Below are 27,008 nucleotides of genomic sequence, written 5' to 3'. Positions count from 1 at the left end.
AGATCTCAGCCATCAGGTGCGTTTCAGTTGCCAGTGTCACGGTGAAGGATATTCAGTTTGAACCGCAATTCACAGCAGTGTGGGACATGGTTGTTACCACTCCTGCCTGATCAGCTCTGTCAAAACCTATCGGGGGAAATTTGCCTGGGAACCTGCTCTCCGGCTGCACATTTAGCAACAGGAGATTGATGACAGAAGAAAAGGAGGTGGGGGGGTAGAAGACAAGAGCACTTGCACACTGCAGGACCACCCTCCTTCTCCTGCCCATCACATTCCACTTGCCACCTTTATTTTAGTGTCTATCTTAATTAAGGAGACTAAATGGAAAGGCTTCCATGCTAATCCAAGGTCTGCCCCACAGGGATGAGGAGGATGTCCAGAATACAATATGCTTCCTCTGAAAGGCACCAGAGGCAGACATGCAGAGATGTGTGGAGGCCAGGCTCCCACCACGGACCCCGCAAACCCCCTCTGCCAGGGCAGGGAGCGACGGGTGAAGACCTTCTGATGGATGCCAGGAGAATCCATCAGAGCCGGCAGCAGCCGGTGCCTCTGGGTAGAAGGGGGAGCTGTGAGCATTGCGTGGGCTCTCGGAGGAGGCGGAGGGCGAGGGAGGGCTGATCCCACCCCGACCCCGCGGCAGCGTGCACCCCGCTCCTCTTCCCAGGAAGACTCCTCAGCCTGACCCGTTTCACACTGCAGCTGCACAGAGAGCGATGCCGACCCGATGCCATGTGCGAGGAGAGATGAGGGTTACCCAAAGCCTCTCAGACAAATGCTCTCCCAAAATACAGGCGGAGACTCCTCTTTGATTACATACACAAGGGCCAAAACACTGATTTTTCAGTGAACAAGCAGCAGCAGAAGCAAGCCTCTGCGAATGTGACCCTTGGAAAAAGAGTCAAGTAGAAGGTTTTTGGAGGCAGAGCTCACTGGAGAGGCAAACCTGGGGATTTACGACCAAGAAAACAGTTGGTTGTTGTATTTTTACCATTTCACCTAAACAGGCTTCTCCGTACATATCTGTAGAAAGCGGGGATCACAGCAAAGGCTGAGCTTAACTTGTTTCTCCAAGTTTTTCTCTCGATGGAGGGAGCACCACAAAGCTGAAATGCTGCCCGATCGCTGGCCCGAGGGCAATGAATTTGCTTTCAGCATTTGGCCTAATTCACATTAGAAGACTCAAATTTGACTTCAGTAATATTCACCTCTATCTACCCAAAACCAAACTCGGTTTAAAGACATGAAGATGACGTCAAAAATCCTGCTCTGCCACCAGAGACAAGCTCAGAGCATTCCCAGGAATAAAGCCCCAAGCAGGAGCTGGAATTTTGGGACCAGCTGCAGACTTGGATGGTGAATTACCGCACGACCGCAGGCAACACGCAGGATGTGTCAACGCTCCAGACTGCTCATCTGTACAACGGGGACAGCAACAGCTACCTGCCTCCCACTGTGCCGCGCAGTTAATTAATGCTCCTTTGAGTTGTGAAGATGAAAAGCACCCTATAACTGCAAAACAGTGTTTTATTATTATTATGAATGAAGACTCCACTTGTTCCATCAGAGCGCACCTTAAAGCAGCGCTACTGTAGACACTGTGAATGGTTCCCAGCAGCTCTACTACCGCTGGCATTTGCCAGAGTTTGGCTGTAGACTTGCACGTAAGAGCTTTGAACGTGTTGGGGGAGAAAAAAGAGAGGGACACCAAACAAATAGAAATTCCACCACATTTTGTGCTTAGCACCTGGAGATGATGCTCTCACCCTCCTGGGGGCTGAAACAAAACAAACCAGAGACAACAGCATCTCTTCACCTCCCGTTCTTGCCTGTGCTTTACCTTCACAGGCTGCCGTAGCCCGGCATGCGTAACGTCAGGACAGATCGTATTGCAAGGGCACTTAAACAGCAAATTAAGATCACACGGCCACTTTAGGAAGTGATTAATATATTGTCTCTCTTTGACAGGTGAGAGAAATGTAGCACAAGACACCGAAGTTGCCTGCTCGTGGGCACACAGCAAGCTGGGGGCAGAACAGCGTGCCTGGACTAAGCAAAGGCATGGACAGACCCCCTGTCCAAAGGCATGGACAGACAGCTGTGCCCAGCTGTTGGCACCACCCAAATTGCATCCCCATCCTCCCAGCTGCGCTGGCAGGAGGGGCCACGAGAGCACTCCTCACCCACCCACCCACCCCTGGGGCTCTCTGGCCCCTGCAAACCCTCCTTACCCTCCCATGGGCATCAAATCCAGTGGAGCAGGTCCACGAGGTCCCCAAAGCGAACCACTACCCCCGAGCTGTATGCAGGCTCAGTCCCTCTCCTGCCACAGATGGTTTTGTGTTGACAACACCAGACTAGCACATAGCAAAATAAAGTTCAGTTCCTGGCTCGAGTACTTCAGGCAAGTCACCTTTTGGTACCTGAGCTATTTACCATTATTTTTTTTCCACCTTGTGTATCTAGCCTGCATCTCTCTGAGGCAGAAACTTCCTTCGATGCTTACGCAGCACCCGGCGCTCTGTTTTCCCGACCCTGCAGCCAGCCTCTCTGTGCCCTGGCAATGCAACCCCAACCCGGCGGAGCAGCTTGCGGCTCCCCATCCCCCCGGCACCGCCGCTCCCCCTCTCCAGGCCACCTCTGCTGTGCCCGGCTGAAGGACTCGGATGCCTGCAGCACACAGTGGCCATGCCGCTCCCGATAGGTACCTTTCATGTTTAATTCAGAGGCTAGTTTAGTTAATCTATTTTTTAATAATTCATCCCTTCCATCTTAATTTTGGTAGTTGTTGAAAATCCCTAATAAAACATTTAGGAGCTCTTTTACTGAAGCAATGGCATGATTTACTCGATGGAATCCAGTCTTTGATGTCCTGACTTAATTCCCTCCCTCCCACCGTGCCTCAATCCTGTTTATCGCTGAGCCGGAGGTAAGAGGTTCTTGTCAAGTTTTGTAGCACTTAGACACTTGGTCAGTGTTAATAATTCAGCTGCCCCGCACGGCTTGGACAAACCACGTAGCACACCAGCCTCTTCCTTTTATCAACGATTCCCTCTGCCACCGCGGATCCGGGCATGGGCCAGGAGCAGTGCGGAGGGACCAGGAGGAGCATCCCGACCGACGTGGGTCGGAACTGTGAGCAAAATATTGCAGGTGCCAACTACATTGTTGAAAGAATATACACCCTTTTACAGTGCTTATATTTCATTCTCTACTGCCGGAATGGAGAAACATGCTGGGTTTTTGCATCCGTAATTGGGGAAGAACAGATGGTGGAGGCACAGTTGGAAGTAATACAGCCATTAAAATAATCTATATGGCTTGTAATTCCCCAACATGTGAGAAAGAGGAGGGCCTGCCTTCGCCTGAGTGCCCAGCCCGGCCTCTCACCCTGCTGCAATATGGGCAGGAACATTTTTTTTTGCAGTTGTTGGGATATTGAGGTGTTTTGGTGGGTTTGATGGGTTTTATCATTTCCCTTCTCCCAGGATTCTCCTCTTGAAAGCAGTCTGAAGAGTCAACAGCTGAACCAGAGATGCTTCCACTGGGTGTTTATTTGACCTCCGCATGCCATGCGGGGCACATTTTCCCCCCAGATCACCCAGTTAAAGCAACTGCTAGCTTTACATCTATCTTAACAATATAAAAAGATGAGCAGAAAGTCCCAAGCACTTCAGGCAGGTAGGGTTGTCTCTGTAGTTAAATTTTAAATGGGGGTGACGGGAGAAAGAATTACGCAAAAAAACCCCCGCTGATTCATGAAAATTGAAACTTGTCACAGGAACGCACAGGCTTTGCCATCACCTCTATCACTTTCAAATCTCGAGAGCGCTTCTCTGTAAAATCAGAGGAAGAAAATTGCCCAGAAAAGCCCAGACATTTAGCCGATATATGGAAAATTATGTCCTTGCTCTGCGTGATTTAGGCCATGGTTTCAGAGACCTCTATGCCCTCCAAACACCCCAACCCCACGCTGTTTGGTACCTCTCATTGGGAGAGGGGTTTTCGCTATGTTTTTGTTACTGCTTTGTGTCGGTTTGTTTTTCCACATGAACGTACTATAGAAAAGATCCTACTTCATCAATATAAAATAGAGAAAATGTCTCAAATCTCAAAAAACCACACTGGAAGGAGTAATCCTCTCCCACTCAAAGCCAGAGGCCAGCATCCCCATCCTGATTTACAGAGCAGAGAAGGAAAGCGAATCGCAGCAGCATCCCCTTGCCAGGAATCCAAGCACCCCAGGTCCCCCAGGCACCGTGCTTCCCATGAACAACTCCATGGGCTGGACACAATTATTTTCTCAGCCAGAAACCTCTCCATTGGGCTTAAAATCTTCACTGCGATCACGCAAGCAAGTACCTCTCCAAATCCTTACTCTCTGCCCTGAACACACGGGAGCCAGCAGGACGCTACCTTGACAGCTCACTTTGCTTTATGGAGCTGTAAATATATTTTTTAATAGGCTGGCGGCAAGAATGATGTGTTTTCAGGCTCGACAACATCCAAAATTAACTGCGATTCATTTCAAAAGGGGCGAAGGTGTGGAAGAAGGGGGAACGTGAGCCTGAAACCTGCAGAATATAAAAGCCTTGAAAGCAACTGCCAAAAAGCCCCTGCACAGCTGCCTTCTGGCTCTCGGAAAGAGATTAAAAACCTGAGCAGCATCAGGCTGAAGCAGACGTCACGGAGGCCACCCTGGGCCATGCTCGTGCTCAGATAAGACTCTTTCTTATTATTTTCCCGGAGACAGCCCAGCCTTTGCTAACGCGTAGCTCTGCCCCACTCCTGCATCACCTGGCACAACGGGTTCATCTAAACCGAGGAGAGGAGATGCGAGACGCCAGTGCCTGGGGTGACCAGGGGCTCCCCCCACATGGTCCCTGGGGACCTCGGAGGGCTCCTGCCATGAACGTCAGCATCTCATCCTCCTTCAGCATCTCATCCTCCTTCGTGTGCCAGAGCGTTAAGCCTGACGTGCCTTTGTTAGCCCCAGCTCTGCTCTCCAACACCTAATTTGACTAACCCTTTAGTGACTAATTTAATTACCCCGGCCCACAAACTGACAGACAGCTGTTAAAAATGGTTATTGCATTATTAATACGCTCCAGTAATTTCCCATTAAAACTATACTGTTAATAATTTTTTTCCCTGTATTTCTTCCCTCTTAATTAGTCTATTTAAAACTTTGAAGGAATATTCTCTTTATGGTAAATGGGAGCGTCGAGCAAATTACATTTTTGATTGAATACTTCTGTGATAGGCCAGCAAATAAGACCGTTGAGTTGTTAATTATTGTCAGAGTTTCACACGATGCCTGCTAATGAGGCAGTCAATCTTCTCTGCCATTCCTAGAATATTAATGGAGGCCTTTGGTATTGATTCTGTCACCAGGAGAAGGCAGGAACCCCTCCTTCGCGAGTGGCTCCGGGGAGGGCAGAGGGGGCTCTGCGCTGGGAGGGGACACGGAGGGAACCAGAGACCTTTGGGATGGGCTGAGCCAAGGAAGGCTTGAAGCCGGTTGAAGCTCAGGAAGCTCTTGAGTGGGCCAACGGGGCCTTGCACAGCTCACGGGCCCGGTGGGAGAGTTGGCACATCCCCACAGGGATCAACCTCATCAAGAGGCATCGATGCACAACAGCCGCACCAGGCTGTGTTTTCACAGGCGGCGGCAGGGTGTCAGCTCCTGCCAGACACGCTGGTCCCTGTCCCCTCTCTCTGTGTCTACCTGTTGACTCTGAATTGTATCAGATTCACCCCTTATCTTTCTGTGATAAGAGAATTTGTTTTGGGTTTTTTTTGAGGAAAGGGAAATACCTGATCTGTCTGGACTTCAACAGATAACTCGATAGAGTGATGCGGGGAAATTATTAGCAAAGTGACTGTGGATAAGGATTCACATGGAACTGCGAGGCGGCTAAGAGACCATACAAAAGCAGCCTTTGAGTTATGCTGGAAGATGAGACAGGGAGCTTTCAGTACCATTTCTCAGGCCATTTGGGGATTGATCCTATTTGCACTAGTGCTCTCATCAGAGGATGGAGGAGTTTGGCAGCAAAGTCTGCCCATGTCAAAGTCACAGGACTTGATGACTCTTCCCACCCACGCTCCCATTGCCCAGCTGAGAGCAAGAGCAGATCTTGGGGAGCCATGCCCAGTGCAGTCCCCAATGCCAAAGCCAGCTCCCTGCGAACAGCGTCTTGGCCAAGCCAGAGGTAATCCTACCAGAAAAAGTCCTGATTTTATAACAGGGAAACCGAGACAGAGAGAGGCAGCGGCCACCCAGGAAGCCTATGGGTCTGTGACCGATGTCCCAGCTGTCCCATTAAGGCCATCTCCCCTGGGCAGGCAGGGAGCCGCACTGCGCTGAGTGAAAGATTGCATGCACATACGTGCAATTAAAAGATGCCACACGTATCCCTGCTTCAGCCCAAAAAGCAAGGATGAACACACAGAAAATGTTCCACTTGAGCCGTGGAAGCTGTTACAGTAGCACAGCCCCCCTGCACGAGCATGTCCTCCGCTGCCTTCTGCCACCGCATCATCTCCTGCAAGAAGAAGCAGCCCTTCCCAGAGCAGGAGCATTTCTACCACTGCAGGGGAAAACCCCTCGCTGCGAGACGCGTGGAGCAGACACCGGCACGCTGCATGGCTGTGGTGACACGTGGCGGCAGGAGGGACCGCAGCAGCTTCTGGCAGCCTCGGAGCTGCAGCAGATGACGTGGGACTGACTTTGCCGGGACTCTGTGGCACCAAGTCAGAGCAGAGATGTGGATTTCCTAAATAGGTCACCCAGCACTTGGTGCTGGGTTTTATTTCTCGAGGAAGCGCCTGCCGGAGACCAGCAGGATCAATGCTGCATGCAGGGACGCCATGCTGGCCCTGCAAACCAGCTCAGCTCCCTTTAAACTGCTCGAGCCTTCCCAGCCTGAATCTCCCCCAGCCCCGCTCCCACCGGGAAAGCCAGGAGAGACCACATGAACCTTGCAAAGCTCAGAAAGCCCCGATTATAGCAGGTAATGTGCCGACGTATGTCAGAGTGTCACAGCTGCTGCGGAGAGGCCAGAGCTCACCGACTTTACTCCAGCTACCTCCTGCAGCTCCTCCAGCCGGGCTTTGCACAGCCTCCCCCAAAATGAGACTAGTTTGGGCTATTCTGGGAACACCCTCTGTCTGCCTGACCGGATGCCGCAGAGAAAGGGGGGTTGGGGCATCTATGGGGATGCTTCCAACTCTCTGCATGCCCTGTCACCCACAGGTGCACAGCTGGAATGACACCGAGGGACAGGCGGAGGACAATGGCCTCCGCAGGAACAACCACCAACAGCGCTGGAAGTGGTGGTGGGATCAGGACTACCATCGCCACAGCAAAGGGACAGCAAAGCTGCTGCCACCTCCCCACCTCTGCCTGCAACCTGAGCACACACGGTGCTCTCCGAGCAGGCTGCCACAGTACCAGGGAGCCAGATGTTTAGCAGGAAATCTTTTCTGCTCCCTTAAATCCCTGGAAAGCCCCAGCTGATAAATCCAAAAGGCACACAACAACGGGGGCTTTTCCCACTCGCCAGATTTTCACTGAATCCCACCCATTTCTTGGCCCCTCTCAGGGCTGGGCAAGGGAACAGTAAGAATTATTGTGGTTTCTTTTCCACCATGGAGCCAGGCAGCAGATGAGCGCGGCTGCTCCCCAAATACCAGCAGTGTCCCCCGACCTGTCATCCCTGCTGCTTCCAAGCCCATCTGCTGCCCACTTGTGCTTTGTAAGCAAGCCAGGCACTATTTTTACTGCAATGAAGTTTTTCAGGCTAAAAGCTCCTTTTTTTTTTTTTTTTAATAAACCAGGCTTCAGTAAAAGAGGAAGTTTCTGTTTATAATTAATTGCCTGTGATGCAGCATATCCCAATTTTATCAGGAAAGGTGGAGTCTGTAACTCTCCCTGAGCTGCAAACGAGATGCTATGAAAAGCCCTTCAGGTCAATGGCAGCCATTCTTGACTCTCCTCCTCCTCTATCAAGATCATGTATCAGCTATATTTGGGCACCAGTTATGGCTTTCAGCCCCCAAACTACTATGTCACCCCACTGGTCTGGCACCACGCCAAACTAACACAAACCCAGGAGGGCTCCTCCACCTCAACCTAGCACCCACCGCCCAGGCAGGAGGGTGGGAAGGGTGGGCTCGGGTTTGCCTACGGTCACACCAGGTAGGGATGATCTGCTCCTACCTTAAGTCCTCGAGAAACTCCTATAAGGGAGAGAAGAAGCCAGGTCTCATAACACACTTAGTGCTGGCTTCTTGGCTCAAATAAGCCAAGCACCACACTCTGCCTCCCCCAGGTCTCCTTTCCCATGGGGAGATGCAGGATGATAACCGGAGCCATCAACAGCTCCCTGCAGGAACAGGGAACGTGAGCCACCTGTTCAGAAAGGGCAAGAACTAAGGAGAGAGTTATCCTGGAATAGTCCATCCATAATAAACAGTCTTGCCTTGCAGTGGTGCCCATCCCAGTTGCTTGGAGCAGGTCTAAGAGGGTGCATTTTTGCTGTCAGTAAGACAACAGTCAATGTCCTTTGGACCCAAACAGAAGCGAACTACCACCTTATAGGTAAAATGCCACCACGAAGACTGGCTGTGGGCAGGAGGCGAGCAGAAACCCACGAAGGAAGGCATTGCCATGGAACAAGAGAAGGAAACCAGGTACCACCACTCAACACCTACCAAGCCCCTACACGGGGACCTCGGGCACAGCCGGGCTGCGAGCTGGGTCAGCAGCCGCTATGAACGCTTGCAGGCAAGAGGCAGCGCTGCCCAGCCTGCCTGCCCAGATGTCACTCAGCCTCTGCAGACACTGCCAGCTGGGAAAACAGCCTTGGTGCTACTGAGCTTAAAGGTCATGCTTCAAAATAAGGGCAGGCTTTGAGTTAATAAAGGGTTAATGGCAGATTACGGGCTGTCAGCATGGGCACATATGGAGTAAAAGGGGGGCTGAGATCAAGAGCCTTGTGGTGGGTTAACTCCATCCCTTCCCGTAGGGTTTTCAGGGCAACCTCCTGGGGAGGCAGAGCAGAATAGCTCCACAGCATTTACTTCGGCAGAAGAGCCCTAACACGTCAGGGACCTGTTACACATATAGATAATCTCTGGTATGGATGGTTATAAGCAGTGTATTCACCCCTTGGACTCTATGGGTCAAGGAGCCCTTTATTGAGCCACCCACAACTTTATCATTAACCCCAAGCTGTGTCCAGCTCCAGAGGAACCACATTTCAGAGCCAACATCTCCAGCTCTGGCCCATCTGTGTTCGATATGCACTGATTAAAAAAAAAAAGGGAAATGTGGACTGAACTGAACAAAGAGACTTCTCACTGCAAAAGCTCAGTGCATATTTACACAGTATCCTGCCTTAATTCTCAGCTTCTTCATTTATGTCATTTTAAGCCCTCTGCAGTAGCAGGGAAGTATTAGCTGGTGTTTAATTGTGTGCTGCTGGGTTCAGCGCGGCTCCCGACGAGCTGCTGCTGGGATAGAGCCCCGCAGCAGGGCAGGGGCAGGGCTGGGGTGGACGTGGCGAGGCAGTGACAGGGCGACGGCCCACGGCAGAGCCACCAGCCAGGAGGGTGAGCAGTGTCGGGGAACACCACCCCAGCCTGAGCCAGTTTTGCCTTACATATAAGGCAAAACAACATTGGTTTGCACCAAGCGACCCAGCTATGTGATGCCTGGGCCAAACCCCCACGTGCAACGCCCGGACCTCCTGTTTGCAGGAGGCATGAATACGTTCTCCCCCAAAACCCATCCAGCCACAATGCCAACAGACCTGAACGTGCCCTAGATGCAACTGGAGGCTCTTCACCCTGCCATGTGCTTCCCCTCCAAAGCCTGCTCAATACTAGCTGCTTTCGTTTCCTCTGGTGGAGGAGAAACAAGCGCTAGATAAATTATGTACAGACCTTGTGGTCCATCGACACGCTCATCCCCATCCCTCCCTCCCAGCGCTGCCTTCCCTGCCTCCGCTCCGGCCACCACCAGCACTGCTCAGCCCTGCCGGAGCCCAGCCCTGAACACGGCGCAGCCTGCGGCATGGCAGGGCAGCGGGTCCCTAACTGCACCCCTCTGCGTTATGATAAAAGGCACTTGGTTGCAGCCAATAGCACCTCATTATATAGAAAAAAACCCCACAGGACATGTCTAGAGCTGCACTGGTTATGGCACAGTAATTCTTCAGGCAGCGTGTGCTGGTTCTGGCTGGGGTAGAGTTAATTGTCTTCATAGTAGCTGGTAATGGGGCTGTTTTGGATTTGTGCTGGAAACAGTGTTGATCACCCAGGGATGTTTTCGTCCCTGCTGAGCAGTGCTGACACAGAGTCAAGGCCTTTTCTGCTCCTCACCCCACCCCACCAGCGAGGGGGCTGGGGGGGGCACAAGGAGCTGGGAGGGGACACGGCTGGGACAGCTGACCCCAACTGCCCAAAGGGACATCCCACACCGTATGGCGTCATGCTCAGCATAGAAAGCTGGGGGAGAAGAAGGAAGGGGGGGACATTCAGAGTGATGGCGTTTGTCTTCCCAAGTCACCGTTACCCGTGCTGGAGCCCTGCTGTCCTGGAGATGGCTGAACACCTGCCTGCCCATGGGAAGCAGTGAAGGAATTCCCTGTTGTGCTTTACCTATTAAACTGTCTTTATCTCAGCCCACAAGTTTTCTCACTTTTACGCTTCCAATTCTCTCCCCCATCCCACCGGGGGGGAGTGAGCGAGTGGCTGGGGGGCTGAGTTGCCGGCTGGGGTTAAACCATGACGCAGTGAAAGCAGGACAATTCCCAAGATAGGATTATTTTTTTGCAAGGCTTCACCTAATATTCTTGATTTTTTTTTTCCCTGCTCCCTCCCCAGTCCTCCTTCCAAACCCCTCTAGCTTTGCACTGCTCTTTGAGTTAGTCCCTCCAAAAAATATTCCGCTTAATGCACTCCAGTGTAGTGCCCAGGAAAGCACCACCGCTCACCAGGCCTCCTGGCTTTAAACATGTAGCAGAAGGAAAAAATCGAGAAAGCTTTTGCTTTTCACTCTGTGGCCAGCAGCCAGATTTGAGGAGACTGGAGAAAAACCTGACAGGTACTTATAAACATCTAAATCAGAAAAGGAGAAGCTGAGTGAGCGGCAAATCAACAGACTCAAAGGGGCAACGAGGAGGCAGCTGGGCAGAGCGGAGGCAAAGGGCAGACGGTTTGCAGCTGACGCGTGGTCCGGTCTGGCTGCGGTCCTGTCAGCCAGCTGCAGCAAAGCACGGAAAGGTTTTCTGAGCCGATGGGCAACGCCAGACAGGGTGCACTGTCCCCTACTCCACGCAACACTGATGCTGTCTCTAAACCATGCGCTGAGCTTTTTGGTGCTTCTAACGTCATTTTGAGCGGCTTTTGCTCCTTTGCCTGGAGGTCAGGGGGTCAGGGAGAGCCTGCAGAGCATCTCTCCTGCATCTGAAAACTGTGTGGAATGAGAAGGACCAGCACGGCACGAGCAAAATTACTCCGAGCTGTCTGGAAAGTGCTGCACCGATGGCTCCCTCGGCTGCTCCGAGGCCGGCGGGAGGAATAGAGGGCATTTTGCCCTAATAAATCACCCTGAGAGCCGGGGTGACATCCCAGAGCAGAGCAAATCCCTCAGGGGCAGCAGCCGTGGCAGCGGGGCACCATACCGAGTCCACCAGAGCCGATGGAAACACCACTCCAGCCCTGGCTGCTCAGAAGCAGGAGCCGAAACTAATTAACTTCATTCGTCTTCAGAGAGCGTGGCCGTCCTGGTTCGCCAGCTGCGGCTGCGGCTGCCCCCGTGCCTGGCCCCGGCTGCCCACGCTGCCGGGTTTGGCAGCCGCGGTGCCTGCACGGTCGCTGCCTGCCCTAGGGTGAAAGCTGAACGGGAGCTTTCCCCCTCAGTTTTGTCTGGTTGGCACAGAGCTGCCTTCCCTCGTCCCTCCACAGCGAGAACGACGTTCCTCTGCAGCAACATGTGCATCCCCCCTTCCCTCCAGCAGTTAAAAAGCCCCCATAAAAATAAACCTAGGGGTCCATCTTCTCCGAGAGTCCTTTGCAAGCCTGCAAGGGAGTGTCTTCTCGCGGTGCCCTTAAAGCAGGAGGACAAAGCTTCCCTGTTCGTGTCCAACTCCATTCCCGTCATCTCTGCCGAGATGATTTCTCCTCCCCACGCCGGCTGCAGAGCCTGTCGCAGGTCCCTGGCGTGCTCCCAGGCATGTTTCGGCTCAGCTGAATTTTAGTACTTTTGTCCTCTGGATGAAGTGATCCAATGGCAGTTATGGGAGATAAAAACGAGAAAGGAGGAGCAGACACGGTCCACGTCAGGCAAGTTTAAGGCAACTGAAATCTCAGCAGAACTGCCTGGTGGATGGTGCCAGCTCTTTCTACTAAGTTGCATTAGGAAATAGCTGAAGAAAAGGTAGTAACCCATTCCCAATGTCACTGCCCCACCCAGGACCGTACCTCCCACTGACACAGCTACGCTGAAGGAGCTGCACATCCAGATGGGACCGGGGCCATCGTCTCACCTAGCCCTGAAGCTTCTCGGGGCCTTAAGGACAAAATTGCTGAGGACAGCCCTGGGTGAGAGGGCAGGGACTCAGAGCAGCCTTCCCCAGGCACCCAGGAAATCCTGTCCCTCCTGCTGCTGCCACCATCCTCGTTCCTCCATCGTCCCTCTCCTGTCCCCAGCGACCCGTGAGTGCAGCTCCAAGCCCCAGCCCGCCAGCTGGGCAGCCACGCACTCTGGGCTGGCACCAGGTGAAGGCGAGATGGGTCAGCTTGCTCTGAAATGGGAGAGGGCAGAGCTGACCCCAAATACCCTGCACTTGTTGGAGCTCAAGTACCTGCACTACAAACTGGGCCCGCAGCGCTGGCCTGGCACCGCTGTCCATCCCCAGTGACCTGACCCTTTCCAAAAGCACCGCAGCTCCCTCCCCAGCACAGGAGGAAGAGGAGGAGGAGAGCAGGGGTTCCCTGTCTGAAGCCTGGCCCAGGTCCCCACTGTCCCAGCACCACGCTGCCACACAGCCAGCCCTGTCGGGGCCAGGGGATGAACTGTCTGGTCCCTTTCCCACCTGCAAACCTTCCAGTCCCATTCACAGGTGGAAGATGCACACAAAGGCAAAGGTAATAAAACTCAGATGGGGGGGGAAAAAACGTAATTCAGGAAAAATAGTACAGACAGGCTGTATAAACAGAGAGGTCACAGGGCTGCACTTTGAACAGGCAACTACAAAGCACGCTTCAGACGATGTTGAACAGAAAGCAAAGGCAGGGACATAAAAACAAATAACACCATCAAACAGGGATGGGAGAACTCCTCTCATAGAAGAAACCCAAGGTCTGATTGCATTGCATCTCCCCTTCTGCTAAGCACGCACATCAGCACAGTGTTTCAGAGCCCCTGCCTCCTCCTCCAAACCCTCTGGACTCGCTGCTTGTCTCAGCACCGGCAGGATCCTGCTCCACCACGGATCCTGCTCCAGGCGGCTGGATGGACGGACAGACAGCTACGGCAGCAGAGCTGGTGTAAGGGGCGGCTGCAGAGCCCAATGCCAAACCCTACTCTGGGATGGGAAATCCCAGATGCATTAAAAGGAATCATTCTGGGTGTGAGACAGCATTTGCATCTTTGGCAGAGTTTTTTTAATTGTCTCAATAAATACATAAACAAAATCTGTTCGCTCCTTGGGTTGTTTTTCCCTCGTGGGCTCTGCGGCTCCATGGACAAGGGGAACAGCAATCGCTCAGCTGCCAAACTTCTGGCTGTTGCTGGTGCTCCCTGAGATGGATTTGCCTATGAGCCAGGTCCAAATTTTCATCCACTACCCCTAAGAGGTTTGGTTATTTTCTGTGCAGTTTTACGGCCCAGCATAAAGACCTCAAAAATGCAGCAGCATCGCACAAAGGACGGGAGCACGGAGAATGAAACTCAGCATTACTGTAGCAGGAATTATTAAAAGCTCCTGAAGAGGGAGAGCTGAAATGTCCCTCTGCTTCTGGGCATGAAAGATCACCCACAGCTGGTGATGGATCAGGAGGAGACATGCTGAGGGCAGTGAGGTCTCTGCACCCTCCCAGAGGTGCTGGGTGACCCACGTTTCAATTCTGACCTACCCTACATACTCCCTGGGTGATTTCAGCTGGAGTTTGGGTTTATTCCCCCCCCCCTTTCCTCTCTGCCCCTATTTCCCCATCTCACCACTCCCATAATTCCTCTCATTTTGCTGCTCACACCCTTTGGTGGCTGCTGCAAGGTTAGATCTCCATTTAGTCACCCCCGTAGCCAAGTGAGACGTACCTGACTCGTCTAACCTGCTCTCATAAATTAAAGCGGGAGGCAGGGAGCAGGGAGAATCCCGGTAAGCAGCCAGGATGATGCTAAGTTGACAGATGCAGGGCAGGGACTGGTGGCTGCCTCTGTGTAAAGCATCTGTCCTTTCCCTCCAGAGGATGAGGTCAAAGGCTGACTTTATCCCTGCGTTAAGCACCGCGAGCTGCTTCTCCACCGCTTTTGCAAGACAGCGGTGTTTTGGGGTGATAAGAGGCCCAGGCCAGAGCGTCGAGGACGTTATCTGCAGGGATGACGGTGTCTCTGTGTTGTGCATGGTAACAAATTGCCCTCTTTCCCGAAATGAGTAAGTTGTGCCTGGTGATGCAGTGATCGATTTGCTCCATCATCTGAAGCCATGCATTGGTCATGGGCACCTGCTGCTAGCTGCTCACGGCCGCTTTATTGGCACCAACGGAGCCAGAGCCTCTGCAGGCAGCTCCCCAGGTCTCCGCTGAGGAACAGCCCAAAAATGAGATTTCCCCTCTCCCCTGACCTCCTGGCTGAGGGTCCCTCCAGCATCGAGCATCCAGAAATCACAGCCCGCTCTGTTCCAGGAGACAGAAAAGGGGGAAAAACCAGACCAAGTTCCCATGGCATCTCCTGCACCGAATGGCAGGAAGAGCTGGCAAGGTGCCCTCTGCCTGCTCCTGCCCATACCCTGGTGGCATGCTGCCCACGGGGACCGGCCCAGCCCACCTCCTGAGCCTCAGTGGTGCTCGCCTGCAGCAGCACCCATTTTCCTGTGCTCCTGCAGATAAGGCACAAGGCTAAGGCATGGGGCAGATGAGCTCTGCTGCTGCTGCGACAGCGTGGCCACGGCAAAGCTGTTTCCCCTATACTGGCCCAGATTCCCTTTGCCTTTCTCATCCACTTCACTTTTCATCCTCCTCTGCTGCCAGGGAGCCTCACACCGCAGCGCTTGGCGCTGACTTGCAAAATCACGAGTGCCCAAATCACTGCAAAACCCCTGCAGAAAATCACTGCAAAACCCCTGTAAGCCTGGGGCAGCAGTGGTGTCGCAAGGGCATGGCAGGGCTGAGCCAGGGAAAGCCACAGGCAGGGAGCAGAAGCCCAGCTCCTGTCCTCGACATGAGACGGGACACATGTGGGCGCAGAGCTGGGGAGCAGAGCTCTCTGCTGCTGAGAGAACTGAAAATAAAATAACAAACAAATAAAAGAAGAAAAATAAAAAATCCAGTTGATTGTACTTTAGCAAAGAATTCAGAGAGCAAAGGGGCTCGCTTGGGAGCAAAACGAAGATGAATCGACAGCGAGTTCAAGAGAATTCATTCTGCCGCTGAACACTTGTCTCTCCATCAGGACATCTCAAAGGCTTGTCAAGTGAAGGCAAGACTTTTATTTGTTTCTGTGGTTGCCATAACGATAGAGCTATATGTCATGTCAGGTGGCAGCTAAGGCTCGCGCCTCTGATTTATAGCCGCTCACCAGAAATTATCAACTTCTCTGCAGAGCGGGTGGCACGCTGAACCAGGACCACCAGGCGTTTGCCAGTGCCGCGTTCTGCCCCCCGGGTTATCTCCCCTCTTGGTTCCCCACAGCCGGCTGCGCCCCAAGGGATGCTTTTATTAACCCCCATGGGGATGCTTTTATTATCCCCCACAGGGATGCTCAGTGCTGATGGCGGTGGGACTTGGGGGCTGTGGGTGCGGGTCCTCCCCATGAGCTGCCAACGGGGCAGAGCAGCGTATGCTGCCACAATTATAGCAATTCCTGGTCCCACGGGACGAGCGGTACCTCCTAAAGGGCCAAAAAGAGATGGCAAAGTGTCCAGGAAAAGCCAGCAGAAGGATTAAACACCTGATAGTAATTTTTTTTTTTTTTTTTAAATATGGACTACTGTGTTTACCACCAGGTTATGAGAGAAATACAGATAAGAGAGAGGGATGGGAGCAATGGGGAGAGGGAAACAAAGAGAGGTCTTGAAAACAAGCGAGACAAGGTGGGACGGGGAGGTATTTCTTGTCCTGGCAGGGGATGCGCAGCTGGGGCAGCCTGCCCAGCCCAGGACACAGCCTCCGGCCGAAGCTGGAGGCTTCCCAGCGTGGGGAGAGCCCCGCAGCACTGCTGGCCAACCTCATGTGAACAAAGCTGTCACTGCTAGCGTGGCTGCCACGATCCCAAACATGTAACCGACGTGATCATAGTGAGGAGAAACAGATTTTGGGGTTGAGGAGGGGATGCTCAGTATGGTTACTGATAAATTATACATCTAAGTTTCATTAACTCTAAGCACCCTTGTGCCTAATTTATGATGCACGGTCCTAAAACCTCCACCACCGAGTTCTGCATGCAAAGTCCTGTCCCCACTCATGCCCCAGCACACGTGGAAGCATCCCCAGTGGGATGTTTGCACGCAGGCCTTTGGCTCCTGTCTATAAGAAGTTTCTCTACTGACTTGGCTGCAGCAGCGGGAGGAGGCTTGGGCCCTTCGTTCCCATCCACCAAAGCACTGCGTACAGCTTGTTGCGCTGCTCAGCGGTGAAACACATGGAGAACAGCATCCCTCTGGAGAAGCAGCAGGGAGTCAGCATTTCTCCGGAGAGCTGCTGAAAGGCAGAGCCCTCCCATCCCTTCCGCAGTCTCAAGCATCTTCATAAAAACACAAGACCACGCTTGAACCTTTAACCCTCTGAGTTGTAAAGACTTCATCACTTGTTTTCTCCAAACCAGGCTTTCTGCAATTTCCCTCCATTAAACTCTTCAAGACAAGTGACCTCAGAGCCAAAAGGTGTCAGGCTAATGAAAGGTCTGGAGGAATGCAGCACGCTCATTATTAAAGACAAGAAATACAGGACTGAGCTACCATCACAGCGTTACAGGACAGCAAGCGGGGCACTCCAGGTGCAGAGACGCGGTTGTGTTGCAGCTGGTGTAATACAGCCTTGGATCTGCCCCTTGGCATGAGGACGTGACTGTGTTAGAGCCCAAGCGCTGCAGGACCACCTGCAGGAGCTGGCAGCACAGAGGGACAGCAATGTTACCATGGTCCCACCGCCTGGGGAACAGGTCCCCCCCATGCAGAGGGGTGGCTGTGTTTGAGCACCTACACAATGGACAGCACGTGTTCACCTCCGATGGTAGGTCTGACATTAGGGGTCATCATCTGGACATCCGAACCACCAAAACTGCTGCATTACTGCTCCCTTGGGAAGCTACCGACACTTGTCTCCGTCCAGAGGGACAAAGCAAAGAGGTTGCAAGATAAACAGCTCTAGAAGTACCTTTCTCATTGCATGAAAGCACCCAAGAACCTCAGAGGAGGTTCTTGGAGACAGGCCAACACAATGCCCATGAGCACCAAACACAGCAACGTCCCTGCTTACCGACTGCAGTGGACCTGAACAGCCCCAGCACTAGCTCCTCCGCACCATCACGCTCCGCTCAGTCTGTATCACTTTGGTTTCCACCCACCCCAGGGTGCTTGGGACCCTGAGCTTGCAGCCTGATCCCCGTTTGAGAAGTGTTTAAGTTCTAATGCAGAAATAATAGATCTCTTTTCGGTTTTCACTGTATCTGTGAAACCTTCCATAATTCAACATCAAATATTTATTATTACGTTTATTAAAGTTTTAATAATTTAACATCTCCTGTATGTAAGATACAAGCACCGTGAACTCGCCTCCCTTATTCTACCTGGGTCACTCCAATATTTATACCTGGAATTCTCAGTTCGGGTTCCATTTACGAGGGGAGCAGGCAACAGCCTCCATGCCAGAAACTCCCCTCCTCCTGCCTGGCATTCATCCATCCTGACAGAGACTCTTCCACGAGGATCAGTGCCCGGAGACAATTACTGCACTGGAGCGGAAAGCAAGCTTCCTAGCCTCTACTTTCACTAAGGTACTTTTAACAAAGATGTGAGGAGGCAAGAAAGAAATAATGTTCTCCTGGCATTTTGGCTTAGAAAATGTTAACGTACAACAAGGCGACCCTTCACCTTCTCAAATGAAAAGCAGTAGTCTTCTGCAGACAAGAAAAACAACACTCCTAAGAGAGCCAAATTGTGACAGATATGTACCATCAGTCTCTTTTTGCAGGAGAGGGAACAAGCACTAATTAGCAACAAAAACACACTTGGAAGTCAGGACCTCTTGGATGTCAGTCCTGGCTCTGCCATAGGTTTTGTAGGCACTCGCTCCAAGCATAGCCCTGCCAAGACTCATGATGATGGGACAGAAGGATGGAAATGCACCATCCCATTGCTCGGGGAAAATACAAAGCAGAAGGGGCTGGGAGATACAAGAATCCTGCTCGTGCCCAGGAATATTATTTGCAAAACAGAGAAGAATTTGCAGGTGAGGAAATTGTGTCTTGAGTCAATGGCAGAAGGCAGTGAGAAGGAACGGAGGGAGGGATCACGGAGTCTTCTCCCTGGCACCCAACGATTACATGCTCAATCTTAATTTAATGGGGGAAAGGGGAACACACACTAAATACCTTAGGAATTAAACAGTTAAACCCTTGTATTTTACAGTTAAGCCCTTGCAAACCAGGCAGAGGAGGACAATCACCACCACCACTCTCCTCTGAGGCAGAGGCTGCTGCTCCCTTTCCAACTGGGGCACCGAGGACAACCATTTTGCCTGGCTCCTTTTCCAAGGGAAAGGTGGGCACCCCTTTGCCCACCTTCGGCCTCTTCTCCCAGCAAACAGCCTCTCCTTCCACCACGGCAATTCTCCTCCTGCAACGCCCTCTTAGGTCCCACTTCTGAACCAGACTGTCACAAGTCCAACGACATCTGGTTAAAATACAAGCTAGCCAAAATGGGGGAGCATTTGCAATGCATTGCAAATGCAATATCCGAGCATTTACGGAACTCGAGGAAGGAAGAAAAACCTCTAGTTGCATAATAACTGGACACGCAACATGGCCAAGGTCTAACCTTGGCCCTTCATGAGCACCACAGCTGACTATCAAGGGCTGGGTAGATGTGATATACGTATGATTTTCTGAAAGATGATAGCACCTCCGTACTGGTAAAGGCATCAATTTAAGCTATGCAATCTAACATTAGATTTAAGCCACTTTAAAATAGCCTTGCCACAGGTTCATACCAATTTACCTGACTGGATAGGCAGACTTCAGAGCTATATACCCAAGCCTGGCCTAGACCCATCAGGACCAAAACAGCCTAGAGAGCTATCACATCAGATTTCTTATTGGAAGAAAATTAATCAAACTTATCATCACAGAAAGTACTGCATCCTCAATAACAATTTAAAGAGCAGTGTAGTCACTCAAGCATGAGGAAAACGAGAAGTCTGCTTCCTACCTGACATCTGCTGGATCTTCCGTCACAAGAACATCTGTCTTGCAGCTGGCAAGAGGATTGATAGAAAGCTCCACGGGGGGCACCACGAAGCTCTTACTGACAGGCAGCCACAAACCTTGACCCAAACTATAGGTGGACCTGCAATAAGGACAAACGTGTCATATAGGAACGTAGCGTCCACAGTGAATGGTGGCCCGCTATCGCACCTGACCACCGGGAAATCAGAGTGGTGGTGGCACCGTGGGATAAGTTAGTCATTTGATCTCCTCCTGAAAGCCAAACACCAGCAAATGAGAGAGGAACAGTTAGAGATGCGACAGGGAGAACATGGGGGTGGTCAAGCTCTTCTTTTTAGTCCAGGGGGACTTTACATGTGCACCATCCTCACTTTTGCTGAGACATGTCCAGCCAAGGGGAAGAGAGGGAAACCCTTTCCCGTCTGCTGAACATGGAGAAATCTTTCAGGTTTGTCAAAAGCAAACGACACTTGTGTCCCCTAGCCAGCACAAGAAGATGGAGCCAGGAGTGACCAAAAGGTAGCGTCCGCCAGGATGTCCTCACCGGCACTCCCCTCCCAAATGTCCAAGCTGAACACTTCTTTGACTCACCTCAGTATCTTCTCCGGTGCCTGCTCTCCTGTGACCAAGTCATATCCCCGCTCGAGCGTTGTATAGGGCCACGGCCTGGGAGGCAGAGAGGGAAAGAGCAGCTGTGGCATGTCACTCGGTAGGGAAAGTGGCACAGCCCAGTCCCAGGTCTTTCATGCCAGCGATGGCCGGTGGGGAGGAGACCAGACCCCTCACCAACACAGGAGCCAGGACAGAGCGAGCGCACCATCATACGGGAGTCAGCCCCACTCACCCTTCGCTGTGTCCCCAGTCGCTGCGCACACACAAGTGGCGATGGACAGGGTCTGGGGCGTAGCCTTCGTGGCAGCTGCACTCTCCTAAAAGAGAAGAGGGGAAAATGAGACCTCTCTGCCCCAGAGGCACATCAACGACCACAGCATTGGGCTCTCCTCCCCTGCTGCCCTTCTCTGCTCGTTCACAGCCATTCCTGATCCCCGACATGGGTCTGGAGCACTTTGGACTCTTCTGAAACCTCCAGGAGATGCAGAGCAGGAGATGGGGAGATGTGGAAAGCTGCAAGAAACCTGTAGCTCTTCTGGAGGGGATTAACATGACATAGCACCCACAGTAGCTGGGGATGGGATTCCATGATGTAAAGGGTCTATCCTTAACTCGTATCCCTGTGCAGCCCTGCAGCTCCCCTGGCTCGGCAAACCTCTGCCCGATGACCTCCAAGAACAGCTCACGTTCCCCACAGAGACATGCCTGCATGGATACAGCCCCTGCCCTCGTCCTGCTGAGCCCTGCCCGCACCCCTGGCAGAAGGGCTGCTCTGGGGCCAGCAGTTCATTCCTCAGCAGGAATCGTGGCCTTGCTTAAGGAGAGCCACTGTCCACCTCCATGGACCTCCCGGGTGGGTGGATGCTCCCAGCCCATCCTGGACACATTCCCTTCCCACCTCTGCCTCTGCCACCTCGCATGGCAATGGGATGGCAGAGTCTCCTGCAGCCCAAACTCCCGCAGAAGGATGCAGAAGCCCCCGACCTCAATCCTCTGCGGGCAGTGGCCATGCGGTGCCCCCGTCCCGCAGCTAAGGGGCTCTTGGCCCTGCCCCCCTTCACTCTCTGGGTGCTGGCTCACCCTGTTACACCCTTTTGACAGCAGCAGAAGACATTTCCTGCACCAGAAACCCAACCGTGCTTGGCCCAAATTGATTCAGTGTTTGGTAGAAATACATAACCCGGAGCAAGAAACAGCAAAATCAAAAGATTAATTGGATTTTCACGTGGAGTTTCTGTTGCAAGCTCCTGCCGATGCTTTTTTTTCCCTCCCTCCCCTCCTCTCCCCATCGTGCCTGACAGCACGCCAGGCTGAGCTGTAAACACCGGCAGAGGTGGGGACCTGGGGAGGATGCTGGGGGCGGGGTACCCCCATCACGGTGGTAATGCAGACTGGCAGGTACCTGCATGCTCATCAGGATCCTAAGCAAGTTCTTAAAATGCCTCGCAGGGATTACAGTAAAGAGCTTTATTGTCAGGAGGGAGCAAGACGGGGGTTCAGCTGCTGAGATTTTTGAGGAAGAGCCGCCTGGAAAGGGGGAGGCGGCAAAAACAGAAAAGAGGGGGAAAAAAAGAGACAGCTAATGATGTGCTAAAATGCAACAGCACCTTCATGAAATATTCACTGCCTTAAACACGTCTAATATTAAAGATTAAATGTCCTGGGATTTGTCCTAGCGACTTCGAAGCATTGATTTATGATCTGTCAAAAGCTGCTAACCTCATGATTCATAACGGGAGCGGCAGGAACATTGCTTCTCCAAAGGGAAAGAGTTGGGAGAGAGACGGCAGCGCTAGCCCCTGCTCCGGCTCAGCCGTGCCCGGGGGCTGGGGCGGTCTCCTTGCAAGAAAATGCAGGTCCTAATGGCTCCATCAGTGATTTTAAAAAAAGAAAAGTTATCTTTTCTTGGGTGCTTAGTACGCAAGTTTCCCCAGCTGCGCCATGGATCATTAATTCCTGGCGCTTATTACATAACAAATATATGCTCTGCAAATGAGAGACATCTCAAAGTGCTTGCGAAGCAGAGCTGGGAGTCGGGGCACCGGCTCGCGCTCAGCTCCTGCCACAGAAATTAGAGCAAGTAAGGAAAAAACACCTACAGAGGTTGGCATCAAACAGCCCGAACGCCTCCCTCCTTATTGATGGCTGGAGGTGTCGGGGCGGTGAACCCCTTTCCCGCAGCACAGGAGGGTTTATTTTGTCCACTGGTTTGTTTACTGCTCCATCAGTTTGGCGTTGGAAGGAGAAACTCTATCAACCTGCAGAAATATTGATTTTATCGACTCCAATCCTGGAGTTTCAACAGCTACAGCTGGTGCTCGAGGCTTTATTGGGAGGTTTATTGGGAGGTTTATTTCAGTAAGCGAGAGGGCAAATGGTGGCACCAGCCGGGGAGGAGATCCGGGCTGGCAGAGAGGTGGGGCACCGGGGAAAGCCACCCAGGGCACGGAGACCACTGGTACCTGCCCCTCACCAGGACCACTCAGGACCGGCTTCCCCCAGGGAGATCTGCACATTTTTGGCAGTTTTAGTAATTGGATAGGAAGGCTCCCAGCATGGGATCGGCTGAGCCTTGCAGTCTGCTGGAGGAGCAGAGACTCCATCTCCGTGGGCCAGATGGTTTAGGATCTATTTCTGTATCTAGAACCATCACCAGGCAATTAGTGGGGTTTCCAAAAAACCTCAGCAGAACCTGCTGTGCTCCTACAGGTTTTCATGAGCTTTTGCTCTCTCCCCATCAGCATCCACCCTCCTTCTTTGGCCCCCTGAACTACTCCGTTATTTTCTGTCTGTCCCCATCCTCCCCAGGCACGATGCTGAGCCAGGGAGGATGCTGAGCCAGCCAGGCTAATCCCCACGGCCAGAGAAACACCCGGTAAAGTCCCCAGAGTGGCAAGAACGGGGGTTCCTGTACCTCTAACTCCTCTTTAAGGTAAGTGTATTCTCTAAAGAGCAGATTTCCACATGCCGTTAAAAAACCACAAACCATCAAAAGCCAAAACAATGCACTCGTTCAGAGCTACTAAATCCCGTGTGCTTCTGAGACGAGTGAAGTTATCCGTTCAGCATCACTCACTCTAAGTTAGGATTCAACCTGAGCTTAAAGCCAGAGTCGATCAAAATAACCAAGTTTGACGAATAACCGCACCTGAAGCTGGATGCAATTTCCACAGGTCCTGCACATGCCTCCGCGCAGTGTTCGGCTGCTGCGGGAGGACAAATGAATCAGGATCTACAAACCGCTGTGACAAGCATTCTATTTCCGCAGCCACCAACCCGCACCCTGCGCATGGTAAAAACACAGGCATGTGCGGTCCTTCCTCTTCCTTCAGGTTCACAACGCTCAAATCGTGTCAGATAATCCATGGCAAATTTTGAACTGCTATAGCAAAAGCACAAATCGCTGCTCACTCAGCTCTGGAAGTCCCGTGTTGTATTTCCAGTGTGTTATTTAACAAAACATGGCAGGGAGGAACACCCCTGCCATTGCAGAGAGAAGGTGCATAAACCGGGAAATGCAACACCACAGCTCTAGCAAGAGGCCCAGAAAACATGCTACTCATGCGACACGTGCAGCTACGTGGAAGGGCGAGGGGAGAGCTGAGGCCATGGGAACACAGCAGCACCCACAGCTCTCCATCCTCCCCTGCTCCCCTCTCCCCACTTACACAAAATCTCAGCAAAGACCACGCTGCCATGACTAATTACAGGCGACACGGAGTCTCCGTGCTGGTTTCTGCCTGGGGATGGTGAACCTGAACCTCTGTCTGAACCAGCATCCCCAACACCGCAGGCACGTCTCACCTGCAACCTCCCTCCTGCTGTGCCTTCATCCCCATGGAGGCTGGTGGAAGAGACTACTGGTAACCCAGCCCGAAGTGCCACGCAGAGCCACGCGCAGCAAGGCAATGGGCGGCTACGTGGGCAGGAGCGGGGAGCCCAGCCTGCTGCACCCGGAGAAGTGGCCGTGCAGCTCGAGCTCCCTTTGGCCCCACGACGGTTGCAGGCATCGCTCCTGCCCTCAGCTGGGAAGTGAGAAGGAGCTGGAGAAGGAGCTGGAACCTGACCTGGAGGAACAGGGCAAGCTAAGGACACATCGACCTGGTTTCTGCATGCAGACATGAGCTTCCTCTACATGTTTCTGAGCACAGGGCTTCTCACATTGCCCATGCTTCACACCGGCTTTAGTGCTGGAGCTGCAGAAGGGCAGGGCTGGAGCAGTCTGCAGCCATCGTTAGCATTGGCTCAGGGGTGGCCCACGCTTAGGCTCGCTCACGCCTGAAGGAAACGAATCTAACGCAAGCCACATCCAAGCTCACCATCTCCAGTGGCACAGGCATGGTGCAAAGCCAAGTACGTGGAGGAAAACAGCCCTCTGGCCCCTGTTGCACCTCGACCAGCACAGCTAGAGGCTTTAGTTCTCTTTTTTCTTATATTTAAGCTGGAAATTGCAGAACTATTCTTCCATTTTGCCCACTGCACCATGCTGCTGCTCCTCCTGAAAGGGGAAACGGGGTCTCGTGCTGCATCTGCATCCTCCCTGGCCATCCCCGTGCTCTGCCCGGGGAGCAGCAGAGCAAGGCTGCGGCACGAACTGTCAGCATGCCAGGGTAATCCTGTTAGCCTCATTAGGGAGAGAGGCGATCCGCGGTGATAATGCTGCAAGATCCCCCTAATCCACCCGCCCAGTGCGCAGCACAAAGCTGAGGCTCCCAGAGTCCCTGTGCTCCCAGGGAAGCTGTCTTTGGCATTTTTATTTAAGGAGCCGGAGGGGCTTTGGCAATGGTGGAGCAAACCTGTGGCTTGTCAGCCCTCTCCTGGCACTGCCGGTGTCCACAATTCCCTTCTCCAGGGCAGCACCTCCACCTCTGGTGTTTGCCTTCATCTCGGAGGGATGCCCTGCTGTGCCGGGGCCATGCCCCTGCCACAAAAACATGGTCCTGAGGACAAGTCCCACCCCCAGCTGGGGTGGCAGCTTGTTCCTGGAGGCTGCAGGGCTACAAACACGCGCCTTTCGACCTGCGTGAGCATTGCACATCCACGCTCACGCCTGCTTCGGGGCTGCCTCTCCCACCACGAGTGATGCACAACCTGGCCCCAGCTTTTCAGGTCAGCACTCAAAGGTGGACCCTCCTCTCTGGGGACACACACCAGGGGACACGGCTGCCCCAGCAAAGCACCCTCTGTGCCAGCGAGCTGCAGCAGCACCACTTCTCCAGCCACCCTCAGCTCCGCAGCCCAGCTGGGTTGTCCTCCCTGCCGAGTCGCCATCCCAGCGGTGGGGCGAGCTCCAGCACAGCTGTCCCTCCAACACCACCTCTTGCTTCTCCTTCTTCCACCCACCGTGGCACAGGAGGAGAAAGGGTCTGCAGAGAGAGGTGGGTGCCGGGCGGCAAGCCGAGGCCGAGCATTTTTTGGCAAACAGAGGCGGCCGTTGAGCACAGCGGCTGCCCGCTCTGCCAGCCCTGACTGCACCAGTGTTCGCTGCGGGGCCACAGCACAAAGCCCCTCTCTTCTGGGCAAGCACAGAGCCATCTCCAGGGTTACCAGCCTGCTCCGAGGCAGGAGGACTGGAGGGTCCCCCCTCCTTCCCTGCTGCCGGGATGCAAAGCCTTCGCCCCCATCAGCAGCTCAAGCTTCAGGGCCCAAACCCCCTCTCCAGGAGCAAAGATGGCTGCAAACAGCATCTCCTGCTTGGGTGCTGCTGTCCCAGCCACCAGCTCGGTGCTCGGTGAGGGCCATATCCCCTTGTCACCACTGCCCACAGCAGGAGCCACTGCCCAGGAGCCCCCACCGGGGCAGAGGGGACCTGGCTGCTCCCATGTTGGGCTCATGGGCTGCCTCTTGCCACCATGCGGGACACCCCATGCTGCCCCCCAGCTCTGCTGTCCCCCAGCATGCCCCTTCCAAGGTGGTGGCAATGCCTAGGACCACTGACAGCAGCCCTGAGCACCAGCTGTGTGGCACAAGCCACCAACAGATCAACACAAGTCACCCCATCCCTCCAACAGCCACAGCCACAAACTTCCCATAATAAAGTTGTCGAGGCCCCAGAGTCTTGTCCGCATCCAGAGGAAGCCCTGCATTGATTTATCCTTTGCAAAAGGTTTCTGAGCTCCTGGTGGAGAAACAACCTCTTCATCCAGCATCCGCAGAAAGTTTGACAAGGGCAAATCAAACCCCGTGTCCTTCAGCCATCTGAAGCACGTGCTCTGGCCCCACAGGCATCTCTGAAGCGTGTGCTCTGGCCCATGGGCACCTTCCACAGGCAGAGAGCCTCCTCACCATTGCGGAGCACCCTGGACTCTCGGTGCAAGAGGAGGCTGCAGGGTTCTCTCCAGGGCACGGCAAGGCCTGATGGCCCCCGCCGCTGTCTCTGAACCACGTGTGATGCTTGCCTTGGTCCATCTCCCTCCCTGCCTACAGCAACTCCCATGCAGGCAGATCTGGCTGCACCCCACCCCAGAGCTGTGATAACCCCCAGGGAGGTGCCACGGGCCCCCCACAGCAACACCCCTCCTTGCTGCCAGCCCTCCTGCCGAGGGGCGATTACTCCACCGGGGAAATGCAAACCCTGGGAACCGCCAAGAGGTCTCAGCCCCCAAGTCCTCCTGCAGACAGGAGTTTCTCTGCCTACAGTTTCTCTGGCCTAAATAAAAACAATAAAACACCAAACTATCTGCTAGCAGCACTCCCCGTGCCGGCCTCAGACTGGCTGCTG

The 27,008-nt window shown here is 53.2% G+C and overlaps 1 protein-coding gene across 2 annotated transcripts in view; it reads right to left on the bottom strand.

Annotated features, from left to right (window-relative positions):
- The window catches only part of ASTN2 (astrotactin 2), a 365,413-nt gene that overhangs the window by 182,485 nt on the left and 155,920 nt on the right, over positions 1 to 27,008 (bottom strand). The window contains exons 8-10 of one of the 2 annotated variants that reach the window (XM_072883508.1): positions 20,520 to 20,604; positions 20,267 to 20,341; positions 19,659 to 19,796 (exon numbers count right to left, since the gene is read on the bottom strand). In XM_072883508.1, coding sequence (XP_072739609.1) covers positions 19,659 to 19,796; positions 20,267 to 20,341; positions 20,520 to 20,604 — 298 coding nt within the window. Of the gene's footprint in view, positions 1 to 19,658; positions 19,797 to 20,266; positions 20,342 to 20,519; positions 20,605 to 27,008 lie in introns of those variants that run through there. The other variant, XM_072883509.1, reaches the window with a different exon arrangement.

Source organism: Ciconia boyciana, chromosome 18 (genome assembly GCF_034638445.1).
Source record: "Ciconia boyciana chromosome 18, ASM3463844v1, whole genome shotgun sequence".
Classification (NCBI taxonomy): Eukaryota; Metazoa; Chordata; class Aves; order Ciconiiformes; family Ciconiidae; genus Ciconia; species Ciconia boyciana.
The sequence above is the reverse complement of the archived record's forward strand: the minus strand, read 5'-3'. Positions and strand labels throughout refer to the sequence as shown.